The sequence below is a fragment of the Pogona vitticeps genome, chromosome 3 (assembly GCF_051106095.1).
Source record: "Pogona vitticeps strain Pit_001003342236 chromosome 3, PviZW2.1, whole genome shotgun sequence".
NCBI classification, from domain to species: Eukaryota; Metazoa; Chordata; class Lepidosauria; order Squamata; family Agamidae; genus Pogona; species Pogona vitticeps.
In genome coordinates, this window is record NC_135785.1 from 51,331,831 (window position 1) to 51,353,144 (window position 21,314).

Consider the following 21,314-nt stretch of genomic DNA (forward strand, 5'->3'; position numbering starts at 1 on the left):
CTCCCATAGTTTCTCCTTAATAATAGAGAGCGCCTGTACGAAGTTGCTGTTAGAGATGGAGCTTAAAGATATACCAATCGATTCAAGTTTGGTTTCACAAAGTGAAAACCACTTAGATTGGTAATGATCTTTAAGTAGGTGCACAAGGAGAGAGTCTGGGTTTGATTTAAAGAAGAGACGGAGCCAGAATTTAAAGGTAAGTGCCCACGCTGTCGTTGAGGGTAAATGCGTGCCTAGCTCTAGGGCTATGGTCGATAATTTAATTGAGTTTGGAATCCCTAGAATCCGGCGATAGAAAGAGGCAGCCAATAGGTCAACTTTGTTATCCAACGCATTAATCCAAATTGGAGCTCCATAGAGTAGGCGACTGATCAGTTTTACCTGGAAAATTTGGGTGGCAGCTGGGATAAACTGGTTCCCATCTTTATAATGGAATTTGGTTATAGCTCCTAGCAAATGTGAAGCGGATGCAGTTGCAGAGTCTCTATGTACCGACCACTTGAGTTGAAAGTGGAAAAGTAAGCCTAGGTACTTAAAAGATCTCATCTGTTCAATCGGTTGGCTATTAATTTTCCAGTGAAGGAGCTTCCAGGATTTTGAGAAGACCATAATCTTGGTTTTCTCGGCGTTAATTACAAGATCATTACGTAAGCAGTAAGATTGAAACAAGGAGAGAAGTTGTCTTAGACCAAGACTAGATATAGAGAGGAGAGCAGCATCATCCGCGTATAACAGAAGGGGAACAGGTATCTTATTTAGGAACGGGGCAAATTTTTCGGCAGATGCCAGCTGGGAACGGAGATCGGCTAGAAAGAGATTAAATAGAGACGGAGCTAAGATGCATCCCTGTCTCACTCCTCTGTAGATTGGGATCTTCTCAGAGACGGAACCACTATGATTATAACGAACCTGACAGGAGTTAGCGTGGTGTAATTTGCGTATTAGAAAAAGGAGACGGGGGGGAATTCCCCACGTAGCTAGTTTTCCCCACAGAATGGATCTGTTGACTGAGTCAAAGGCCGCTTTCAGATCAATGAAGGCCACAAATAGTTTCCCTTTAAATTGGATTGTGTACTTCTCTGCTAGATACGAGAGAATTAATGCATGGTCTAGTGTTGAGGAACCCGGGCGGAAACCAATTTGCTCATGACCTGGAAGATTTGCAGAAGAAGACCAGGTATTAAGATGGGCCAGAAGGTGTTTGCTGTATAGCTTTCCAATTGTGGAGAGTAAGCTAATCGGCCTATAGTTACCTGGGTTAAAGGGGTCACCTTTTTTGAAGATGGGGACTAGGACAGAGGTGAGCCAGTCTTCCGGAATAGACCCGTGTTCGTCAATTAGAGTAAACAGATTTGCCAGGGGGTCAGCCCACCATTGGGCGTTGTTAATTAAGAGATCATTGGAGATTCCATCAGGGCCGGGGGACTTTCCGCGTTTCAGGGAATGAATGAGCTTTAGGATCTCGTCACTGGAAACTGGGGGCCAGAGGGGGAGCTCAGAGGGAATATTCTTTAGGCTCGGGGCTGGATCCTGGGAGGAAAACATTTTCGAGTAGTGAGTTGACCAGTCAGAGGGGGAGATCAGCAGGGAACTTTTATAGGGGTCTTCCGTGACGGAGTGTGCTATCAGTGACCAGAAAAGTTTACTGTTCTTTGTTGTAATGGTCTCTAAGAGCTGACTCCATTTCCGCAAGGCGAAATTGTGCTTCTTAATGTCGGTAAGTCTGCGCCATATAATTCTCATTCTACCGTAAATGGCCTTAATCTCTGGGGAGTTGTTGGCTTGAGATAGAGAAAAAAGGTGGCGAATAAAGCGTTTAGTGGCCCAACATTCGGCATCGAACCAGGTGTGATATACGGCTTTATTTTTTGATTTAGCTTCAGTGCCAAGTAATTCCGCCAGGGATTGGGTAATCTTCTGGTAAGATGAAGCAGCTAGGGATGGTGATGTGGTAGACCGAATTGTATTTCTTAAGAGAATCATGTCAGGGCTGAGAGACCATTGGACAAAAGCAGAACTAATCTTAGGGGACCATTTGGGCCAAAGCTTGGGGTTTTAACTTTATTTAAAAAAACCATACACTGATGCTTAAAATTCAATTGGGTATGAATTTTTAAAAAAACAACAACACTGAGATATAAGCATAGGAAACATGATTTTTATACATGGGGCACATATTTCAAGTCTGTAGCATGTCATTTGGTTCATTCTCCAAACGAGACTGATTCTCAGCTCCCTCTTATGGCCACAAAAGGACAACAGTTGATGTGTTCTGAACTGCCACCTCCACCTGGAGACTTAAAGCATATGCAGGCATTAATGCTTTTACCTCTGGGACAATAATTATTTATGCCATGAGGAAGGAGTGCTTTTGTTCAGGGTGATTTATCAGATGGTGATCATTTTGTAACAGCGTATTAAAAATTTCAAGATACTGGAGAAAAGATATGGTCTTCATTAGAGATGGGGGTATTCATATATGAATACCTCCCCACAGGTGGAGAAAACGAGGGTCTGGCCCCCTGGGGTCAGACCGTCCACTCACTGTTCCGCTGCTGCCATGGGCTCTGCACTCCCTTCCTATTGCTCCAGAGTTTGCACTGGATTAGACATTCTTCCACCTGGCAGAGAGGTTCGTCATCCTGCCTTCTGCCAGGAGTGGCTAATACACTGCAAGCTCCGGAACGATAGGGAGGGAGTGCAGAGCCCACGGCACCAAAGGAACGGTGAGTGGACGATCTGACCCCAGGACGCCAGACCCTTGTTATTTCCACCTGTGGGGAGGTATTCATATACAAATATGAATACCCCCCATCTCTAGTCCTCATATATCACAGGGAAATACTAATAAGCAACCACACGATAGATCTATTCCACATTTATTTAAGAAGGGGAAATATAAAGTGCCATTACTGTGTGTGTGGGGGAAGCATGTTCAAAATGTATCACAGCATGAAGCAGTATTGAAAGTGTAAAGTTGAACATTGTATTTCCCCTGTTTTAGACCCAGGCCCTGGTCACATGAGAGAAATGTTCTCTAATTATCCCCCAGTCAGGTTGTTACTTTTTTTCCTGGTTATATTAGACACAGTCAAGATTGAGACATTTTCCCGAGCTGTGGTGTAATTGTGGAACATTTCTCCATTGCCAGGAGGGTTGTGTTATTTGGTACCTTTGTTGTACCGGTGCATTCCTTACCAAGATTGCCTGTGTGCATAATCTGCCCTGCTTCTTTTCAGAATCAAAGCCAGGAAGGTGGCCGTCATTAATGCACCACACATTTTTTTCCGTGATACATTGGTAAAAGTATGCCACCCATCCCCCCATTACATTGCAGATGAGTAATAACTTTTTATTTCTATGGGAAGATACATTGACCAATCAGTGTGCCAATTTCATGGGGGGTGATTGTCTGTACAGCTGTGCAAATATCCATGTCCATTGTTTGCAGTGTGTTTCTGCAGGAGCAGCCAGTGCAACAGAGAATCCTTTCCAAAACAGAAACCCCTTCCCAAACAACATTCCTTCTAATTTTCAGCCCTGCTGGGCGGGGATCTACCCTCCCATGCACTAGGTTGCTGTGCACGAGTACACCCCCCCATGCAGGGTTCCATTGCAATCAGAATGAAAGGGGCTAGAAAATATCAGTGTGGGTGCATGGTGGTAGAAGGAACCTTGTTCCTGATGTATGAATAAATCTAATTATATATATATATAAACTGATACTATAGTGTAGCCAATGACAATGATTCAAATAGGAGGAAATAAATTGCTACTGTTAAAAGTTTTTGGGATTTTTGTCCTGGGATATAAACCACGTGATCACTATTCAGTACAACAGAGGTATGGAAAGTATCAGAAGAGCTAGAAAACATTTACCTTGTGTGACCAGGGCCTGAGACAGGCAGAGTAGCCGGAAAAAGATCATAAATCCTTAATGTTTTATATATTGAATTTGGGTTGTTAAGTAAATTAAGTATAACTCTTTAAGTAGAACACAGTTTGCTATACAAACAAATGATAGCCCAGTTCTTGCCAAATGCTTTTGCCAGCACAGTATAGCTAAAACTCTGGATCATACACTGAGTCCTGAGAAATAAGGTACTGAATGTCCCAGGTTGACCTCTCTAGAAAAGGCTGCAGCCTGTGTGATCGCTATGTAAAAGCAAAGTGGTACAATAAAAGTAAGTCATATGAAAAGGAGCATGATTATTATATATTTATAACGGAAATTCTATCAATTTTGATCCATATTCCATTAAGATAAAGTAGTTATGCTAATTATGTTCATTACAGAATTAAGAGCTATCAAATGACTCAAGGTCTCCTTTAGCATGAGGGAAGGGAAAGCAGACTGAAGGTTCAAAAGTTCTTATTTCAATATATTTCTTATCAGAAGGGAAGATACCAAGCATTCATAATTACTGTGTCTTTTCCTTGACTGGGAATTATATCAGTCTGAGTTCACACCCAAACACATACTGTACACGCTGGAAAAGCTTTCGGGGCACATGCTTAGAAGCTTCTGAATGTGGAAAAAAAACTGTCCCTATTAGAGATAGGGGTATTCCTATACGAATATCCCCCCACAGGTGGAAATAATGAGGCTCAACAGAGCCTTCCTATTGCGCCATTGTCCACAATGGATTAGCCACTCTGCGACCTGGCAGAGAGGCTTGTCATCCCACCTCCTGCCAGGAGTGGCTAATCTATTGCGGTGAATGGCACGATAGGAAAGCTCTGTTGAGTGCGTGTCAGCGGTGGAATGGTGAGTGGACAGTCCGACCCCATGGGGCCGGACCCTCGTTATTTCCACCTGTGGGGGGGATATTCGTATACGAATACCCCCATCTCTAATCCCTATCATTCTGGATCCTAATTCTTATTTGCACTAGGCTAATAACAAAAGCATATTTTACAGAGAGTAAAGAAATACATTAAAAACAAATTTGGCACATCATTTAGGGTTCAATAATCAGAACTTGCTATCATGGGCTGAAACTCAAATTTTGTATTTCATATCATGTGAACATAACCAGCTCACCATGGAATGTTGTTTTTTCAACTGACCACAGGTTCAAACAGTTTTATAAATAAGTTCTTACACAAAACAAGAAGCACCTCTTGTCATCTTGGAAAGCAGCTTCTGTCCTTCTCTCTTCATCGACTGTATCTGGAAAATGCCTTTATCCAGAAGACTAGTACTTCTGATTCTGGGTTACACCATAGCATATGACTCTTCCTCCTGTTTGAGGGGTGTCTCTTTGTTTCATGAGATACCTATTTCATGCAACATTAAGGAAATAAACAAAATGCAAGCTAAGCTGCCTGAACTGCTCATAGCCCTGCTCAATGCCACTTTAAAAGGGAAGAAGAAATCAAATGGTAGCTTCCAAGAGACTTTAGGCTGACCACGTGGAGGATCTGGCCATTTGGTAACGTCAGTGAAGGCAACTGTAGTTGTCAAAGGCAACATGTTCATTGATGCCATGAAGGACTGCAGGAAGAAATAAATAAAAAAATCCTCTATTACTGTATGACCCACAGAGTCTACCTTGTTTCCTAAGTTACAGCCAGCCTCAGGGCAGGAGGAACAGAATAATAAACTGATCAATATTCCTCTTATCCTTTACTGATCATAATATAGAGCTATTGTTTCTTTTAGTTTAAAATAAGTAGAACATGAAAAAAGGACCTAAGTCATTTATGTAGACATACAGGTACTTTATAGGAAGATGGAACATAAAAGGGGCTTTGCATCATTGATATAGAATCATAGAACAACTGAGTTGGAAGGGGCTGTTAAGGCCATTGAGTCCAACCCGATGCTCAGTGCAGGAATCCAAATCAAAGCAGATCCAACAGATGATTGTCCAGTTTCCTCTTGAATGCCTCTAGCGTTGGAGCACTTACCAAGTCCTGAGGTAACTGGTTCCATTGTTGTACTGCTCTAACAGTTTACACATTTTTCCTAATATTCAGCATAATTCTGGCTTCCTCTAACTTGAGCCCATTATTACGTATCCTGTATGCTGAGATGACCGAGAACAAATCCTCTCTCTCCTCTGAAGTACCTTTGAAATACCTTTGAAGTATTTAACATTATTCTTTGCTTTAGCTCAGAATGGGATACAGGGACTATCTGTCAACAAAGAGAATGGAAAACTGGTATTTCTTTCTTGCTCCCATATTTTACCAGTGTCATCTCCTGATTCATCTTACTACTGAGAAGTGGAGAATTTCACTTTTATAGGAAGCAGTTACAGAAGGAATATACACAGAATCTAGAGGTCAGCCCCACGGGAACTTCCAGCTTATAACTGCCAACCATCAGCTATTCTATGTAGGGGTATGCCATTTGTTTTTGAGTGTGCCTGCTTTTGTTGGTATTTTTAGACTCCAGCTCCTAGAATTTTCCAAGAATTCCCCAGATAGAATTCTGGGAGTTCCTGCCCAGAGATACACACTTACATTTCATTTGACCGGGACAGAGCCATACTGTCTTGGGCCTACTTCCTCTACAAAAAGGAAACTGTCCCAGTGCTCCTGTAAGGCCTAGGCCTTAATGGGAGGTATAGTTCTTTGGGGAATTCCCTCTATAGTGCCTAATGGGTAGAAAGACTACACCTCCTACAAAGACCTAGGCCTCCTAGAAAGCATTGGAGCAGTTTCCTTTTTGAACAAGGACAGCCTGGAAGATAGGCCCTGTTACAGATGAGTGAAATGTATAGGCGTATAGGTGTCTGTGGGCAGGAACACGCAGAATTCTCCCTGGGGAATTCTTTGATAATTCTGTGAGCAGGAATCCAAAAAACAAATAAAAACAAATAAGAAATAAATACTGGTAGTACACCTCCTAGTTCTGTCTGCTGACTATAGCTTCATATGTGTGCCCCATGTGGCAACAGATGGCACTGCACTCCATAAATAACCAATTTCTTGAGCTGTAACTCTTTCTACAAAGGCAACAGATTAATTTAGATACTTCAGATAGAGAGCTATATCCATTAATATAAATTCTATAATCCTCCCTTACATCACCCCTAACAGAAGCAGATTTCTCAGTTAATCTCCCTATATTCTTTCCTAAAATGATGATTAAGCACAAGGATTTAGCTAGGATTTATCATCACTTTAAATACGTAGAAAAAAATAGTGAAATAATTTAACGGGAGAGTTCAACTATAATGCTATACCATAGTTTAGCATTACATGCATAAACTACAGGAACTCTTATGCTTGCACACATTTTGGAGATGACAACAGAAAGCACCTATTCTGCATGAACATTCAAAATGGGGGAAATCTGATTATTTTAAACTCAAATTAATAATCAAGCCAGGATTATAAACAGCTATTTGAGCCTAACTTGTTTGAACTAAAGATAAGCAGCTCTGATGGTTGTTGTGGGTTTTTCAGGCTCTTTGGCCGTGTTCTGAAGGTTGTTATTCCTGACGTTTCGCCAGTCTCTGTGGCGGCATTTTCAGAGGACTGGAGTAGGAACTCAGTCCATGCTCTGTTCCAGTCCTCTGAAGATGCCGGCCACAAAGACTGGCGAAATATCAGGAAGAACAACCGTCAGAACACGGTCAAAGAGCCTGAAAAACCTACAACAGCCATCAGATCCCAGCCATGAAAGCCTTCAAGAATACATAACCAGCTCCCCCCAAGTTTGTATGGAAGAGGGAACTTTATTACTTGGACATTTCAAATGTAAGCTTAGTCAAGCACACAGAAGAAAGAGGAGAGGGAAATGCATGAACCCAAAACACATTATGACTCATGCATGTAATGCTAAACTATGTGCAATCTCGCCCAAAGAAATAGGAAAAAAGCCCCGAAGGCATTCTCTATGACAAACCTTCAGAGGTTTGCAGAGGTAATAGTACCGTCCTCCTAATACTTGAGCTTGTGGGTTAGACAGGAGGCCCACCTGAGCCCACATCACTTGGATCTCCAGAGAGATAGGAAGCATACAGTGCTCATCCTAAAGAGAAAAAGAAAATGATAAACTGAGCAAAAACTAATCTCTGAAGAAAATAACTTTAAAGAATTATTAACAGATTAGGAGTGACAAGGAGAGGGCTCAGAGTTACTGCAACATCTATGTCCAAGCATAAAGCAAAATATGAAAAAGCAGCTGGTGCTGCAAGATGTCTGCAGCAAGGGTGAGAAATCTTAGGTTTTGGAGCACAAGCTGGCTCTCCTGAAGTTTCCCAGATGGCGGCACATCCTTCTCCATGGCACAATTGCTCCGTGTCTTCCAGCTATGTATATTCTTTTTCTTCTTTCTAAGAAGTTGAAATGCTTTTCTTAAGGCTTAATTACTAGCAGTAAGAGTTTAAAGCTGGTATATTAATACTTTTTTGTCTTTGCTCCTGCCCCTCCAACTTGAAGGCAGCCCTAAGAACCGCTCTGTCACTGAATTAAGCCCTTGGGCAGAAAGACGTTCCCCACCAAAAGTTCACAATAATTGTCTCTCTTTTCTTTGGAAGGAACAAAAACAAGAATTTGTGAAAGTACCAGATATTCTGGCAAAACATATTATTGCCCCAGCTTGACCTGGTTGTAGGAAAAATAGATATGCAGCTGCCTTCTCCACTTCTCTCTTCTTCTCCCTTCATTACCTGCATGCTGCACTTCTGATAGAAGACTATGTTCCACTCTTCGGGATGGGCTGGGTTAGCGTTGCCAGTTATGGCCAAGCTCACTGGACTATGCACCCATTGGAAGGCCTGATACAGTATCTCCTGCAAATGGCTACAGTTTGCTTCTTCCAGCTTGAAAGGCATACTGGAAATAGAATAAGAAAAGCCCATGTGTCTAGTAAGTCAGTGAAACTTTTGTTTCCAAACAGAAACACAGAAGCTCTGCCAGTTGAAAGCCTACCCATACAAAGACAGACAGCTTACAACTTAGTTCATTTTTTGGAGTAGGAACGTGGGGAAGAAAGACAAAAAAAAAGAAGATTCTAAAATGTTCTGTGGGCTGAATATATTCTAAATCCTAGAAATTACTGAACTGGAATCTTTGTAGAACATTTATAAATCAATCCTTCAATGAAGGGACAGTTTGTGATGGGAAAATCCCCTTGCTGGGTTCTTTAATTCAGATGTTAAGCAAAGAACACTCCCCTACATTATCAGTTTAGTTGTGAAGCTTTCAGAAAAAGTGCAAATTTATAACAGAATATGAGGAATGTCACCTGAACTGGCAGCTTGTCCTTACATTCTCTCCAAACCCTATCATATATCTTTCAGTTGCTGAGCAGTGGCCATCACCTTGATTCTGCAGAATGGTTATCTGAGGAAAGGATATGTCAAGAAACTAAACTAGAATCTAATGGAATTAGAGAAACTCTTCAGTCATGAAAAAAGGCAGGCAACAACACATGAATACATAAATAATTATGTACAATATTCATTACATAATTTCTCTACTCCTAAATATCTGGAGTGAGAAACTAATGATTAGTCATTCAAAATATATTAAGACAATCTGATTTAATTTAATACAACATCAAACTCTGGCATTTTGCTAGGTTAGTCTCAACCATTGAAAGAAAACCTGGAAAGAATCATCTTTCTCTCTCTCTTTCTCTAAGTCTCTAACTAGAATTCTCCAGATGTAGGACAGCTGTCAGGAATGCCTCTCTACAAAGTATTGCTGATTACTGCGGCACACAAGAGGGCAGCTGTATATACTGCTCAAAATTGAGAATCAAAAGAGGGCATGTAAATCATCATCTCCTTTCCTAGATATACGTACAATGCACAGGCTGTTTCTAGACATGCTTATAATCCTCATTGGCTGACAACACCTTCTTGACAAAACAGCTGGGCTCTTCATAAAGTGCCATAATGGCTGATCACTATGCCAATGTACATATATTTATGTTTTGAATGAATTATCAGAGATTTGCATTTCACTGACATCTGAACCTACAATTTCAACTCTCCCCCATCCCACTGTATTCCTGTCATGTGGACAATATCGCATGTATCCAACTTCATCAAGGCCAGCATGTTAATCTTTAATGTGCTGCTGGATTGTATTTCCTGCAGAAGACTGCCACTTCTCCAGAGGTTGATGAAGGTTGAACTCATTCTAATAAAATCATAGATTTTCATAGCCCGTACACATAGTCCCATCCTGACCTAATGACTCACATGCTCTTTTTAATAGGTGCAAGAACTTATAACAAAAACATTGTAACACAGCCTTCAAAAAGTACAAAATGCAAAACACAGAACTTGAGACTAAACAAAGAGGGTTATAGTTACATATACCTGTTATCACCTACCCCACCCAACACAATCTAAAATGTTGTTCAAAATAAGGAAATCAATTGACTAAACACTATGTGGCAAATTATTCTGCAGGCTGCTGATAAGTTATCTTGCTGTTGTTATGTGCCATCACATTGCTTGTGACTTAAGGTGACCCTGTGAATCAGTAAGCTCCAAAGCGTAAGTGAAACTAGCTTTTTGCTCTTATTTGCAGGTAAATATGAGACAACCTGTTATCCAAGGTTGGGGAATTAATTCTAAAATTGGTTCTCACAGGTCACTTCCGTATAAATACCTGTACATCCAATGGCCTGAAGAACACTAGGCAAGTTTAAAATATTTCAAACTGTGATCTCGAGGAAGAGCACCTACAATTTTCCAGCACACAATCACTTAAAATGTGAAACTATAGCCAGTGTCAAAAACAGTGCATCAAACACAGGGCTAAAAAAGATACAGGCTGCTGGGTGCTATTGTATAGGGCTATTAGTGGTGCTCTCTTGATGTAGCCAGGATTCCCACTTCTCCGTTTGGTAAAAGAAGGATTCCTATTCTGCAAGAGACAAAATAGTAAGGAAAATGATATCAACCAAATGAAAAGCATAACAACAGAAAAACACACTGAGCAAACTGGACTGGGTAAAGACTGTTGTGTATGTATGAACACAGAGATGTCTCAGGAATTTCAGCCATTGTTGGTTGTAAACAATAGATACTGCTCCCTTTGATGTGTGCAAGCACATCCCCCATTAGAAAGGCCTGGAACATAGTTTCAAAGCATCAGCACCTTCCCCCTCTACCAACTCCCTTCTGGTAAGAATGGGGCCCTTTCAACCTTGTGTCAGACCTTGAAAATCTTTCCTTAGCTCAACAACCTGAAACTCCGATGGGTTTGAGAACTACCAAGTCTCCTACACCATCTCTATGTCAGGTTTTCCAAACCACACACTCAATCATTTCTGCAAATAAATATGACCAGGAAATGGACTTGGAACCACTCTCACACCTCAGGAATAGCCACTCAGTTTGACAGCATCAATACTGCCAATGGCCCACATTAAGAGAACACTAAGCTGAGATTCCATCCAGAGATCTCAAAATATAATGCAGCAGAGCTTCCGGTTGTATACATCAGAGGTCCCCAACCCCCGGTCCGCGGCTTATTCAGGACTGGTCCATGGACACAGATCTCCTACCCCCCACGAGTGCACTCGCATGCCTTACGCATGCGCGTGAGTGCATTCCCCCCGTGAGCACACTTTGTGCATACACACATGCATCCCCCGTGAGCGCGAAATGCTTATGTGAGAGAGACATCCCTGCCCCCCTGCTTGTCCCACTTCCCACATTGCCAATTTCTCTCCTTTTCTCCAAAACAAGCACTCCTCAAACCACTTACCCCAAAATGCAGAGAAAAGTGCTGTTGCAGTGTACATCCTGGGTTCCCAGATATATTGACCATTCTGAACTGGACAGAAACGTTCTGAATTCCATGGATTCCACTGAACTCAATCTCATAGATCACCTCAAAGCGTAACAGGTATGGTGAGGTAAGACATGGTACTAGAAAGGTCAAAGAACATTTCCTCATTCCCCCATCCTCATGAGAACAGCATTTGCTGTACTAATGAAATACCTCAGAAACAACATTGTAGCATGTGTTGCCGTCCAGAGAGGGAGAGGCAGGCTCTGAAAGAGGTGTGATGTTGACCTGAAGTTACCAAACCACAGTTTTAGTTTTCAAGGACCATACTGTTTTCACCCCACATAATTCTAGACCAATAGCAGTTGCAATTTACAGTTACAAATTATTTTTGCAGTCTTTGATCCCAATTTTCAACAGAATCATGGCCAAAGATAAATGAACAAACACCTTCCCAAAATAAATTCCTTATATATAAAACTATAAACCTGTTTCCTTCTCCAGTGCTTTTTTCTGCCCGGGGGCCATTATGAGACACAAATGAACACAAAAGATTCATTGTGATTCTCATGTCTCATTTCTATAACTCAGGAAGGAAACAAATACTACCACTGACATAACCTCACCTGTCTGGACTGAAACATGGTAAAGTTGCCTGGGACCTGAAAACAAAAAGTAGCAGATGCATTGGTAGTTGCACAAGAACATATGGTTTGAAAACCTCTGATATCAAACCTACAATCTTATCTTTTTTGCATTTATTGGAAATGGATGCATTATTTAGGACATCCAAGCTTTTGTATATGTCATTCTTATAAAATTCCCCAAGTTCCTTCCCCCTTAAAAATTCAGCTAATAAGTTTAAAAATAACAATATACACATTTAGGAAGAAAGCTAATCAATATTACACTAAAGCAGTAAAATAATAACATCAAAATGATCGTGTCAACTGCAGATTAATACCTTCAGCACAGTAAAGTCATGATAGTAGGAAACAGCATCTAATGCAGGGTCAGTGGTACAGCTACTTATCAAATCAGTAAGGATCCGTATACAACTTGTGCGTTTACTCTCCAGGAAGGCTACAATACAAACATAAGGTGAAAATCAAGTAGCAAATGTCATCCTAATAGACAGGCATCCACAAATGAAGTCTATAGTGACAAACTGCCTATGGCTTGAAACAGGGCTTCCAGCATCTAGGTCAGTGATGGCAAATCTTTTTCAGCTCGAGTGCCCAAACTGGAAAAAACAAAACAAAACCAGCAGGTGGTGGTGGCTAAGCAGTGGAAGTGGCAGCAGAAGGGGGAGTTCTGGGCACAGAGCCACCTCCAGAGCCCACTCCAGAGCTGCCTCTAGTCATGTCCAACCCTGCCACTGCCTATAGCTCGGCCGCCACCACCAGTGCCTCCAAGTGACAACAAACATCCCTTACCAGATTTTGAAGTCCTACCACTTTAAGAACCAGACAGAGTTAGGCCTGAACAGAAGCATACATTTCCTTCACCAACACAGAAATCTGTAACATACTAGCAACACTGAAAGGCAAGGTATGCCTCTTTCAATATAATATTTGGCACCATATTGAACTGGGATAATGGTCTGTGTCTCAGGCTGAATCAGAGAAGTTGTTATATACCAACTCCCTCCCTCCAGTGAATAATGAAAAAAGGGGACACATTTCCTTTTGCCTTTATAACGCATGAAGCAAGAAAACCTAACCTCTGTGGCTACCAGAAACAATGAATGGTTCCCATGGTCAAGCAAAATGGGTAAACCACTGTGATGTGATGTTAAAACTTGGCTGAAGTTCTTGTTCTCACCAGCGGGATTCTCATCAATGCAGAGTTGACTTGGTCCCATGTTTGTTGGCTGTTTGAGAACACTCATTATGGATGATGCAGCAAAGTAAGTCTGAATTGGATCCCCCACCTGAAAGGGAAAGAGGAGAGTTGAAAGGGAGGGGCTTTTAGCAAAATGTACTCAGGAGAGGAGCAGAAGTATTAACTAGACACTAGTAAAGTACACTTTAAGATGTTCTGTTCTATTGCCCGAGGATGTCTCTTTGTATAAGCTTATATTGTAAGCTACTAGGCAGACTTCATTGTGCTGGAAAAAGGAGGAAACAAAAGAACGCTGGAGCTGAAACAATGATGCCTAAATAACCTCTTCCATCTATACACTCTAGCAGCAGCACTCTCACATCTCAAAACAAAATAGTTATTGATAAGTTTCAGCTCACCCGATAAAAGGCAGATGGAGATGACTGAACTTGTTCTGCAAAGATGAATGATGACCCTCCATATTGTGCTGAAAGTGCTGGAAAGTTTGTCTCTGTAACCACTTGAGGCTGCTGCCAATAGTTTAGCTTTGCTATATGTAGAAATGAGAAAAGTGTAAGCCTCAATATCACAGTGCTAAAATATGAACTTACTCATTTTGGAAAATCCATTAAACACAAACTCTTTCTAGAAGCAAGAATTTTTCAGAACAAGTCATAAGACCCAGTACATGTTAAATGTACATCTTCCACTTCATGTCAAAAGAGAACAAAAATACCGAATTATTGCAGTCTCTTCTGAAACGCCCCATTGTCAAGTACCCTCTCCAAAGAAGCTCATATGGTGCCTGCTTTACTGCATCTTAAGTGTCTTGTTTAAAACTTGTTTATTTTCTGAGTAGTTTGAACATCAAAACAACATTAGGAGGATGCTATAGTTTAAACAGTTGGGGCTTATAGTTCAAAAGATTGGAACTGAAGTATTTACTTCACTGTTGCAATTACTCTTTTAAAGAAATATTATCTTAGCTGAATTATTTGTTTATTAATTTTAATTGGCTTGTTAAATATTTCATTATTATTTAATCTTAAATCTCACTGTAAATCCCCCTACCATTAATAGTATTTATTACTTACACATCCTTTTGTCCCTCCACTGAGCTCAAGCTGCTGTATGTGGTTTCTCCTTTTGCCCATCTTATCCTCATAACCCTATATGGTAGGACACAATGAGCATGTGTGATTGGTGCAAGAACACCTAGTGGGTTTCATGGCCAAGCAGAGAACTGAACTGTGACAGGATTCGTTAATAATATATGACAGTTCCTCAGTTTTGGCTGATTCTTTAACAGCAAATTATTTATTAACAAAACTATTGGGTTTATCAATGACAACTTCCATAGGGTCAACATGACCAAGGTCTACAGGTAAATCAGTCCACAACAAAGGTAAACTTCCATCTGAATCTTCTTTCTTCAGCAGGGAGAGGGTCCAAATCTCTTGATTGGTCAGGTTTCTCAAGGAGCCACTCCTCACCGCACATATAGCCCACAGCAGGGGTGATGAGACCAGTCTCCCTTAAGTGGCTTCTGATTCGGCAGGAGAGGTCCTGGTTGGCCACCTTCTTCCAAGGACCTTGGCCTTGAGGGTATACTAGCACGGTCCATTCTTCCGTCCTAATTCCTCCAACGGTATATTTAACTCTCCTTCTTCCTTCCTTCCTTCTAGTGTCTCATGTATCTCATCCTTTATCCCCTTTTTCTGTGGTATTTTGAATATTCTCTGTTCCCCTTCCTCCTCCTGCCACTCTTCTTCCCAAATGACCACCTTCCTTGTCTCCCGACTTCCCTTCCTCCTCCATCAGCAAGAAAACATCTACTTTCTTCCCCCTCTTCTCTCGTTCCTCCCCCTTTTCTTCCACTTCCAATCCTTTCACTTCTTTTGTCACTTTCTCTACCTCTCTATCACCCTCCTCTATAGACGTGTGAGGGGACAGCTCACTCTCTCTTCTCTGTGTTTTTATCCTCCAGCTCACATGAACCCAGGTTTCTTGAGTCCTAGACCACTAATGATTATACAACACTGATTATAAAAATGAATATGATGATGAATAGTGATATATAAATACCTTAAATAAACATTCTTCCAATTTTTAGACATACATGACTAGGCTTTCTTTGGAAATGTAAAAGAAGTTTTAAAAGAAATCACACCTCCCTTTTGGAGGCATATGATAGCATCATAATGATAACAGAATTAAAATGTATGTGACCTGGTGCAAGATTCTTTTGCTGTAGAGCTGCAAGCTCTTTCCCCTATACACTGCACTGGAACAAGAGCAGCATTTATCTTCAGTGCTTCTACACAAACAACATAGTTCTACTTCTCAGTAGAAGTACAGAATTATGGAAGAACTTTGTGGTAGTATCTAAGGGAAAGCAGTGCTACCAACAGCACCTTGCTATTTTGTGGAACATCAGACAGCATCCATCCTTCAAAAACTTCAGTTTTTCATCAGTGAACCACTACAGCTGTCCTACAGATGTTTTGGACTACAACCCCAACAGCTTCCAGCAATATAGCCTACCAAAGTCAATGGGGGACCTAGTGCAAAAACCCTGGTGGCACTAGGTTTCATATTGCTTTAGAAAGGGAAATGAGAACTGCTTAAAGACAAGGTAGGTAGACTGCATGGTTCCAGTCGCAATGCAATATTTTGAAACAAATAATCACAAAATAAGTGGAGCTAAAATGCATCATCATCATAATGAATTTAAGGAATGAAAACAAACAATAAGTATTCTGCACAGGAAATGCTGGACTATGAAGCTGCTAATATAATTCTCAAATTATATTAGCAGTTTCAGGGGTGGAATAGGAATTGTTACAAACCTTTCTGAAAAAAAGGTAAAAAGTCTACATTTCAATTCCTTGTGATTCCATTGGTTAAAACCCCACATCCATAAGGACATAAGTAAGTATTAGAGCATCTAGCAAAAGTAACAGTCTAAAGCACTTTAAAGGCTAACACATTATATTTTGCATAAGTTTTCGTGAACTGCATCTGATGAAGGGGGCTGTAGTCCAGAACATCTTATGTCAGGTAAAACTTTTCAGTCTTTAAGATACCACCAGAATCTTGAAAACTCTATTTCATGAACAAGGGAAAAGACTTTTCATCACATGCAAGCATATTTGTGTTATCACCCAACTTCTGTTTGCTATAATCCCTGTGGAGATAATGATCAATATTGTATTTTTTGTATTTCAATTAAGCTTCAGAGAAGAGCTTTAACAAAGAAAAGAGCAACTTAACGTTGGTGTGACTTACAATCATTTAGCTGCACACAGAAGAGCAACGCACAGCCATCCAGTCCAGGAAGGATTTCGGTGTGATAAGGAGTGTTGTTTTGGAAAATGAGAGAATTTTCTAAACACACCCGGCTTGCAGCCCTATGCAGGAAAGACAAATGTACAGAAATTGCCTCACAGGAACACTATTTAAACAAACTCACGTCACAAATATATTTCAATTATTTCCAACATGGAAGATTTACCAAACAGATCTATAGATCTCGCAAACAGTAAAGTACATATTTTAGTAATTTAAAGTATTCTTTTGCCTCCATTGTCACCTTTGTAGGGTTTTTTTTAGGTGTACCGAAATGAAAGCAAATCTGTTTAGTCTCTGGTTATTTGCAAAATTCTTAGTGATCAGCAAGGGTCTAAAATCACAGACCACTGCTTCATTCAGATGTATGTATGTATTTTAGTGGAGGATTTTCCTTGTTATTCACAGGAAATAATATATACGTAAAGGGATTTTCTCAGAGACATGGGGTTTTTACCTGTAGTATTAATTAATCAGACATACTCAGGCTGCTTGTTCAGTGACACCTAGAGATCTTTAGCAAGCTAAAATTCACATTGCAGTTCTTTGTTGCTCTTGACAGAAAAGCCCAGCACAAGTTTTCCAATCTTATATTGCAAAACAGTTTAAAGTCTGCACTCTCCACTGGTACTAAATCAGCTAGTTTGCCTGTTTAATCTCTACCCTAAAATACCTCAGAGACATAGAGCAGAAGAACCACTAATTTCCAAAGAAAAGAAAGCAACCTTGTTCGGCTGAACATTCTCTTCTCCATTATAGTTAACAATAATATAATTATGTTCCATTACTTCAATTCTGACTTACAGCAAACCTCCCAGGATTCCTAAGTATAAAGTATTCAGAAATAGTTAACCAGTCCCTCCTTCTGGTGGTGCTCGTGACTGTACAGGTTGCCCAAGGCCACAGAGACGGCAGGGCAGGTAACCCCACCAGCTCCACCAGCTCTGAGTGTGCTTAGCTTAGCTGCTCTCCTGGAAGTCATAATGCAAATTCAAACTCCTGGCCCCTAAGGGCTTCAACCCACACCCTACCGTACCTGTTTCTTCTGTAGTGAAAAGAGAAGGTAAGCCATTCATCTCACCTCGTGCTGCCCGGAAGGCAGAAAGAGAAGGGGCACTCAGGACCCCCAAAATTGCATTCTGGCCCACAGCTTGTATCGCAGCAGCAGTTCAGGTCGCAGAAACCTGGGTGCAAGTCACAGGGGCAGACTGATAAAAAGCCTGTGTGGTGAATAGCAGAAAGAATGAAAGGAGAACAAATTTAGGATTCAGTCGGGTGGGGAAAACGTCTTAAATGGGGGGGGGGATTCTGTAACGTTAACACGGAAGGGTGTCTCTCTGAGGCGTCGTCCTTCTTTGATTACCCCGAGCTATCCCCGGCGAAACAGCGGTGGGTTCGGGCGTCCCTTCCCTTTGGACTTCAGGCGCCTCGCTGGGGCCTGCCTCCGCTGTGGGGACTTCCTCGGCCCTCAGAGTGCCGTTTTCGTCTTCGGGCTCAGCTTCTCCCCACCGCGAGTGCGACAGCAGGATCAGCAACAGGAGCAGGGGCTCCCTCTTTGCCATGGTGGACGCATCTCTCCGTTGCTAAGAGACCGGAGTCGCACGTTCATGACGTCTTGCATAGAAGAAACACGTCCGTTTTCGGAAGCGTCCGTCCGTAGAACTCATAGAACAGATAGAACTGAAAATGTAGACTCACAATAGGATGTCGATGCCACGATCTGTACGAAGTGATGCGTGAATCAGGTCAACCTAAAGGCGCAACAAGCTGTGCAGATAGATAAAAACAGTGAGCGCGTTCGGCACCACGAAAGGCGTAAACAGTAAGTTAGGTGGGAGGGAAAGGCTGGCTGTGAAACTCTTATCTACTGGTTGTTATAGGAAGTCATTCTATTATTTTTCAGCTCTGAGTGAGTCTTTGGGCTATCGAGATGCAATTGACAACTACTGTGTCATGTGACAACGCGTATCTTTTGATCAGCATCCTCTCTCCTCCGTTCCTTCCTGTACCAACAAGGTGGCGAAAATAATTTGCCATCCAATCCTCCCTCTTGCTTATTTTTTACATTTTGCTTGATAAATAGAGGATTCTCTCAACAGCTTGCACTTCTTTTTTTCTTGCTTTGGCATACTTTTTTGTGTCTTTTTGGTTAACCTAATAAATGTGTCCACTTAATACAGATTTTGAAATTTAGTTTGTGTCAGCATGTCATGGAACCTGTGGTTAAGGAAACCCACCCAGTCACCCCACCTTGGGTGATGGTGTTGATCACAAAGTTACACTACTACAGAACCTGCTAGGCAGGCAGAAGGCAGAAACAATTTCAATATCCTAATTGAGGCACAATCTAGACTTCTGGAATTGGATCTGTGCTAATAGATATATTCCACTCAGCATTATCTCTGTTTGGCCTCTTTGTTACTTTGAACTACTGTCCCACTGTATTAGTCTTGGTTTGTACTTCTGGTTTTGTAGTACAGTATTAATACAGCTTGTAATTTTTGATGTGAGTTTCCTTGAATACAGTCATTATTATTATTATTATTATTATTATTATTATTATTATTATTATTATTATTATTATTATTATTATTATTATTATTATTATTATTATTAAACAAACAACCATACAACAACAACAGGAAGGGGAAAAAGGTTAACAACAAGCAAAACAAAAACATATATGCAGGGAAATATTTGCTTTCATACAATATCTAAAATGCTCTTGTCTTCAGGACTGTGATATAGTATTCTCTAATACGTTCTCTATTCACATCTGTTTCTGGGCCCAATCATAAAACATTTTCCAACTTTCCTTAATATATATTCTTGGATTCTCATGTAGTGTCTCTGATCGACTATCCATTTCTGCAATATCTAATACTTTTTAAAGTAACTCTTCTTTCTTCAGATTTTCCTGCGTTTTCTGCCTCTGGGCCCAGATCAGCCTTGCAGCTGTGAATATGTGCAACACCATATATTTAATTTTTTAATCAACATTTCTGGCATTATATTCAACAAAAACATATCTGGTTTAAAAGTTATTTCTTGATGTAAAATTTCTTGTGAAATATCTTTTATCTGTCTCCAAAATTTTTTTGCTTTATCACAAGTCCACCATTTCCAGCATGAATTGCTCGGCACTGATACTATTTTTGCTAATTTTACAGGTATATAATACGAAACATCTTTAAGACATTTTCTCTCAAATTTACTGGTTTGAGCCATCTATAATTCTCATTCCACATTCGAGTCCACTCATCTATGTCTATATTGTAACTGAAGTTTTGTGCTCATTTAATCATCACTGTTTTTACCCTTTCCTTCTCTACATTATATTCTAACAGAAAAGAATACATTTTTGTTTAATTTTCTCACTAGTATAAATCCATAATTCATCCACCTGTACCTTCCCCTCATAAAAGCCCACTGTTTTATCTTTTTTAAACCTTGATTCTAATTTTAGCATTGTCCACCAGTCTGTAAAACCAATTCCTTCAACTCTTATATGTTTTTAAATTTTTGTTCTTTGGTTAATAATTCTTTATACATATATCTCCATTATTCCATTATTAAAGAGGGTTGAGTAAATGCTTCCAATGGGGCTACCCAGATCAGGATTTTTGAAATACATTTGCTCCTGGAACCTTTGCCACACCTGGTATAATGCTTTCCTTACCATATGATCTAAAAAAGTTATTTGATTTTTAGCCTTGCTATACCATATATATGTATGTCATCCTAATCTTAAATCATGTCCTTCTAATTTTAAAAGTCTTTGGTCTTCCAACGTAATCCATTCCTTTATCCAGTTCAATGCCAAAGCATTTTTTTTTTGCTTTGCATTTATAGTATTTTTGCTAAACTATTTGGTAAGCTCATTCCTCCTCTTTCTTTTAAGTCTTATGGAACTTTAAATTTTATTCTTCACTTTTTAGCTTGCCAAATAAACTTAGACACCACCGCATCTATTTCCTTAAAGTATCTATAATTCAGTAATATTGGTAAGTTTTGAAATAGGAACAACAGCTTTGGCAAGTTATTCATCTTTATATAGCAATTGTACCCAGCAATGAGAGTTGTAATTTGCCCCAAATTTCAAATTTTCCTTGTATTTCTTTACATATTGGAAGATAATTATCTTTCATCAAGGTGGTTGGTTTTTTGTAATGTATATTCCCAAATATTTAATCTTTGTCATATGTTCAAATCTTGTTTCCATTTCTAATTTCTTTGCTTCTTCTTATGTCATATTTTTTGTCAAAAATTTGGTTTTTTCATAGTACAGTCATTGTTGAAAGGAGCAATAGACATAACTTAAATAAGTAAAATAATGTGCTTTGGAAATTGCAGGAAATGGTCATATCGTGAAAAGAAAGGGGCCACAGGAATTCTCTCTCAAATGGGGAAACTTAATAAAAATGAGAACT

At 40.2% G+C, this 21,314-nt stretch overlaps 1 protein-coding gene and 1 long non-coding RNA gene across 4 annotated transcripts; one reads left to right on the forward strand and one right to left on the reverse strand.

Moving 5' to 3' along the window:
• Positions 1–2,060: 2,060 nt before the first annotated feature.
• On the reverse strand, positions 2,061–18,494 carry TCTN3 (tectonic family member 3). Of its 3 annotated transcripts, none has more exons than XM_020803074.3 (15): positions 18,248–18,494; positions 17,966–18,104; positions 16,825–16,946; positions 13,956–14,086; positions 13,537–13,645; positions 12,677–12,795; positions 12,339–12,374; positions 11,926–12,000; positions 11,689–11,814; positions 10,747–10,842; positions 9,206–9,303; positions 8,628–8,793; positions 7,862–7,987; positions 5,329–5,497; positions 2,061–2,297 (listed from the first exon to the last, which is right to left on the reverse strand). In XM_020803074.3, exons 1-15 carry the CDS (start codon positions 18,444–18,446, stop codon positions 2,089–2,091), a joined length of 1,920 nt encoding a protein of 639 aa, XP_020658733.3. In that variant the 5' UTR covers positions 18,447–18,494; the 3' UTR covers positions 2,061–2,088. The 3 variants fall into 3 exon arrangements, with proteins under 3 accessions (XP_020658733.3, XP_078245516.1, XP_078245515.1); XM_078389390.1 differs by having other exon boundaries at positions 2,120–2,297; positions 5,122–5,497; XM_078389389.1 differs by having other exon boundaries at positions 2,120–2,297; positions 5,106–5,497.
• A 10-nt stretch (positions 18,495–18,504) lies between these two features.
• On the forward strand, positions 18,505–19,059 carry LOC140705993 (uncharacterized). The gene is made up of 2 exons (XR_012085662.2): positions 18,505–18,706; positions 18,788–19,059. It is a non-coding gene; the product is annotated as an uncharacterized LOC140705993 (long non-coding RNA).
• Positions 19,060–21,314: the final 2,255 nt, after the last annotated feature.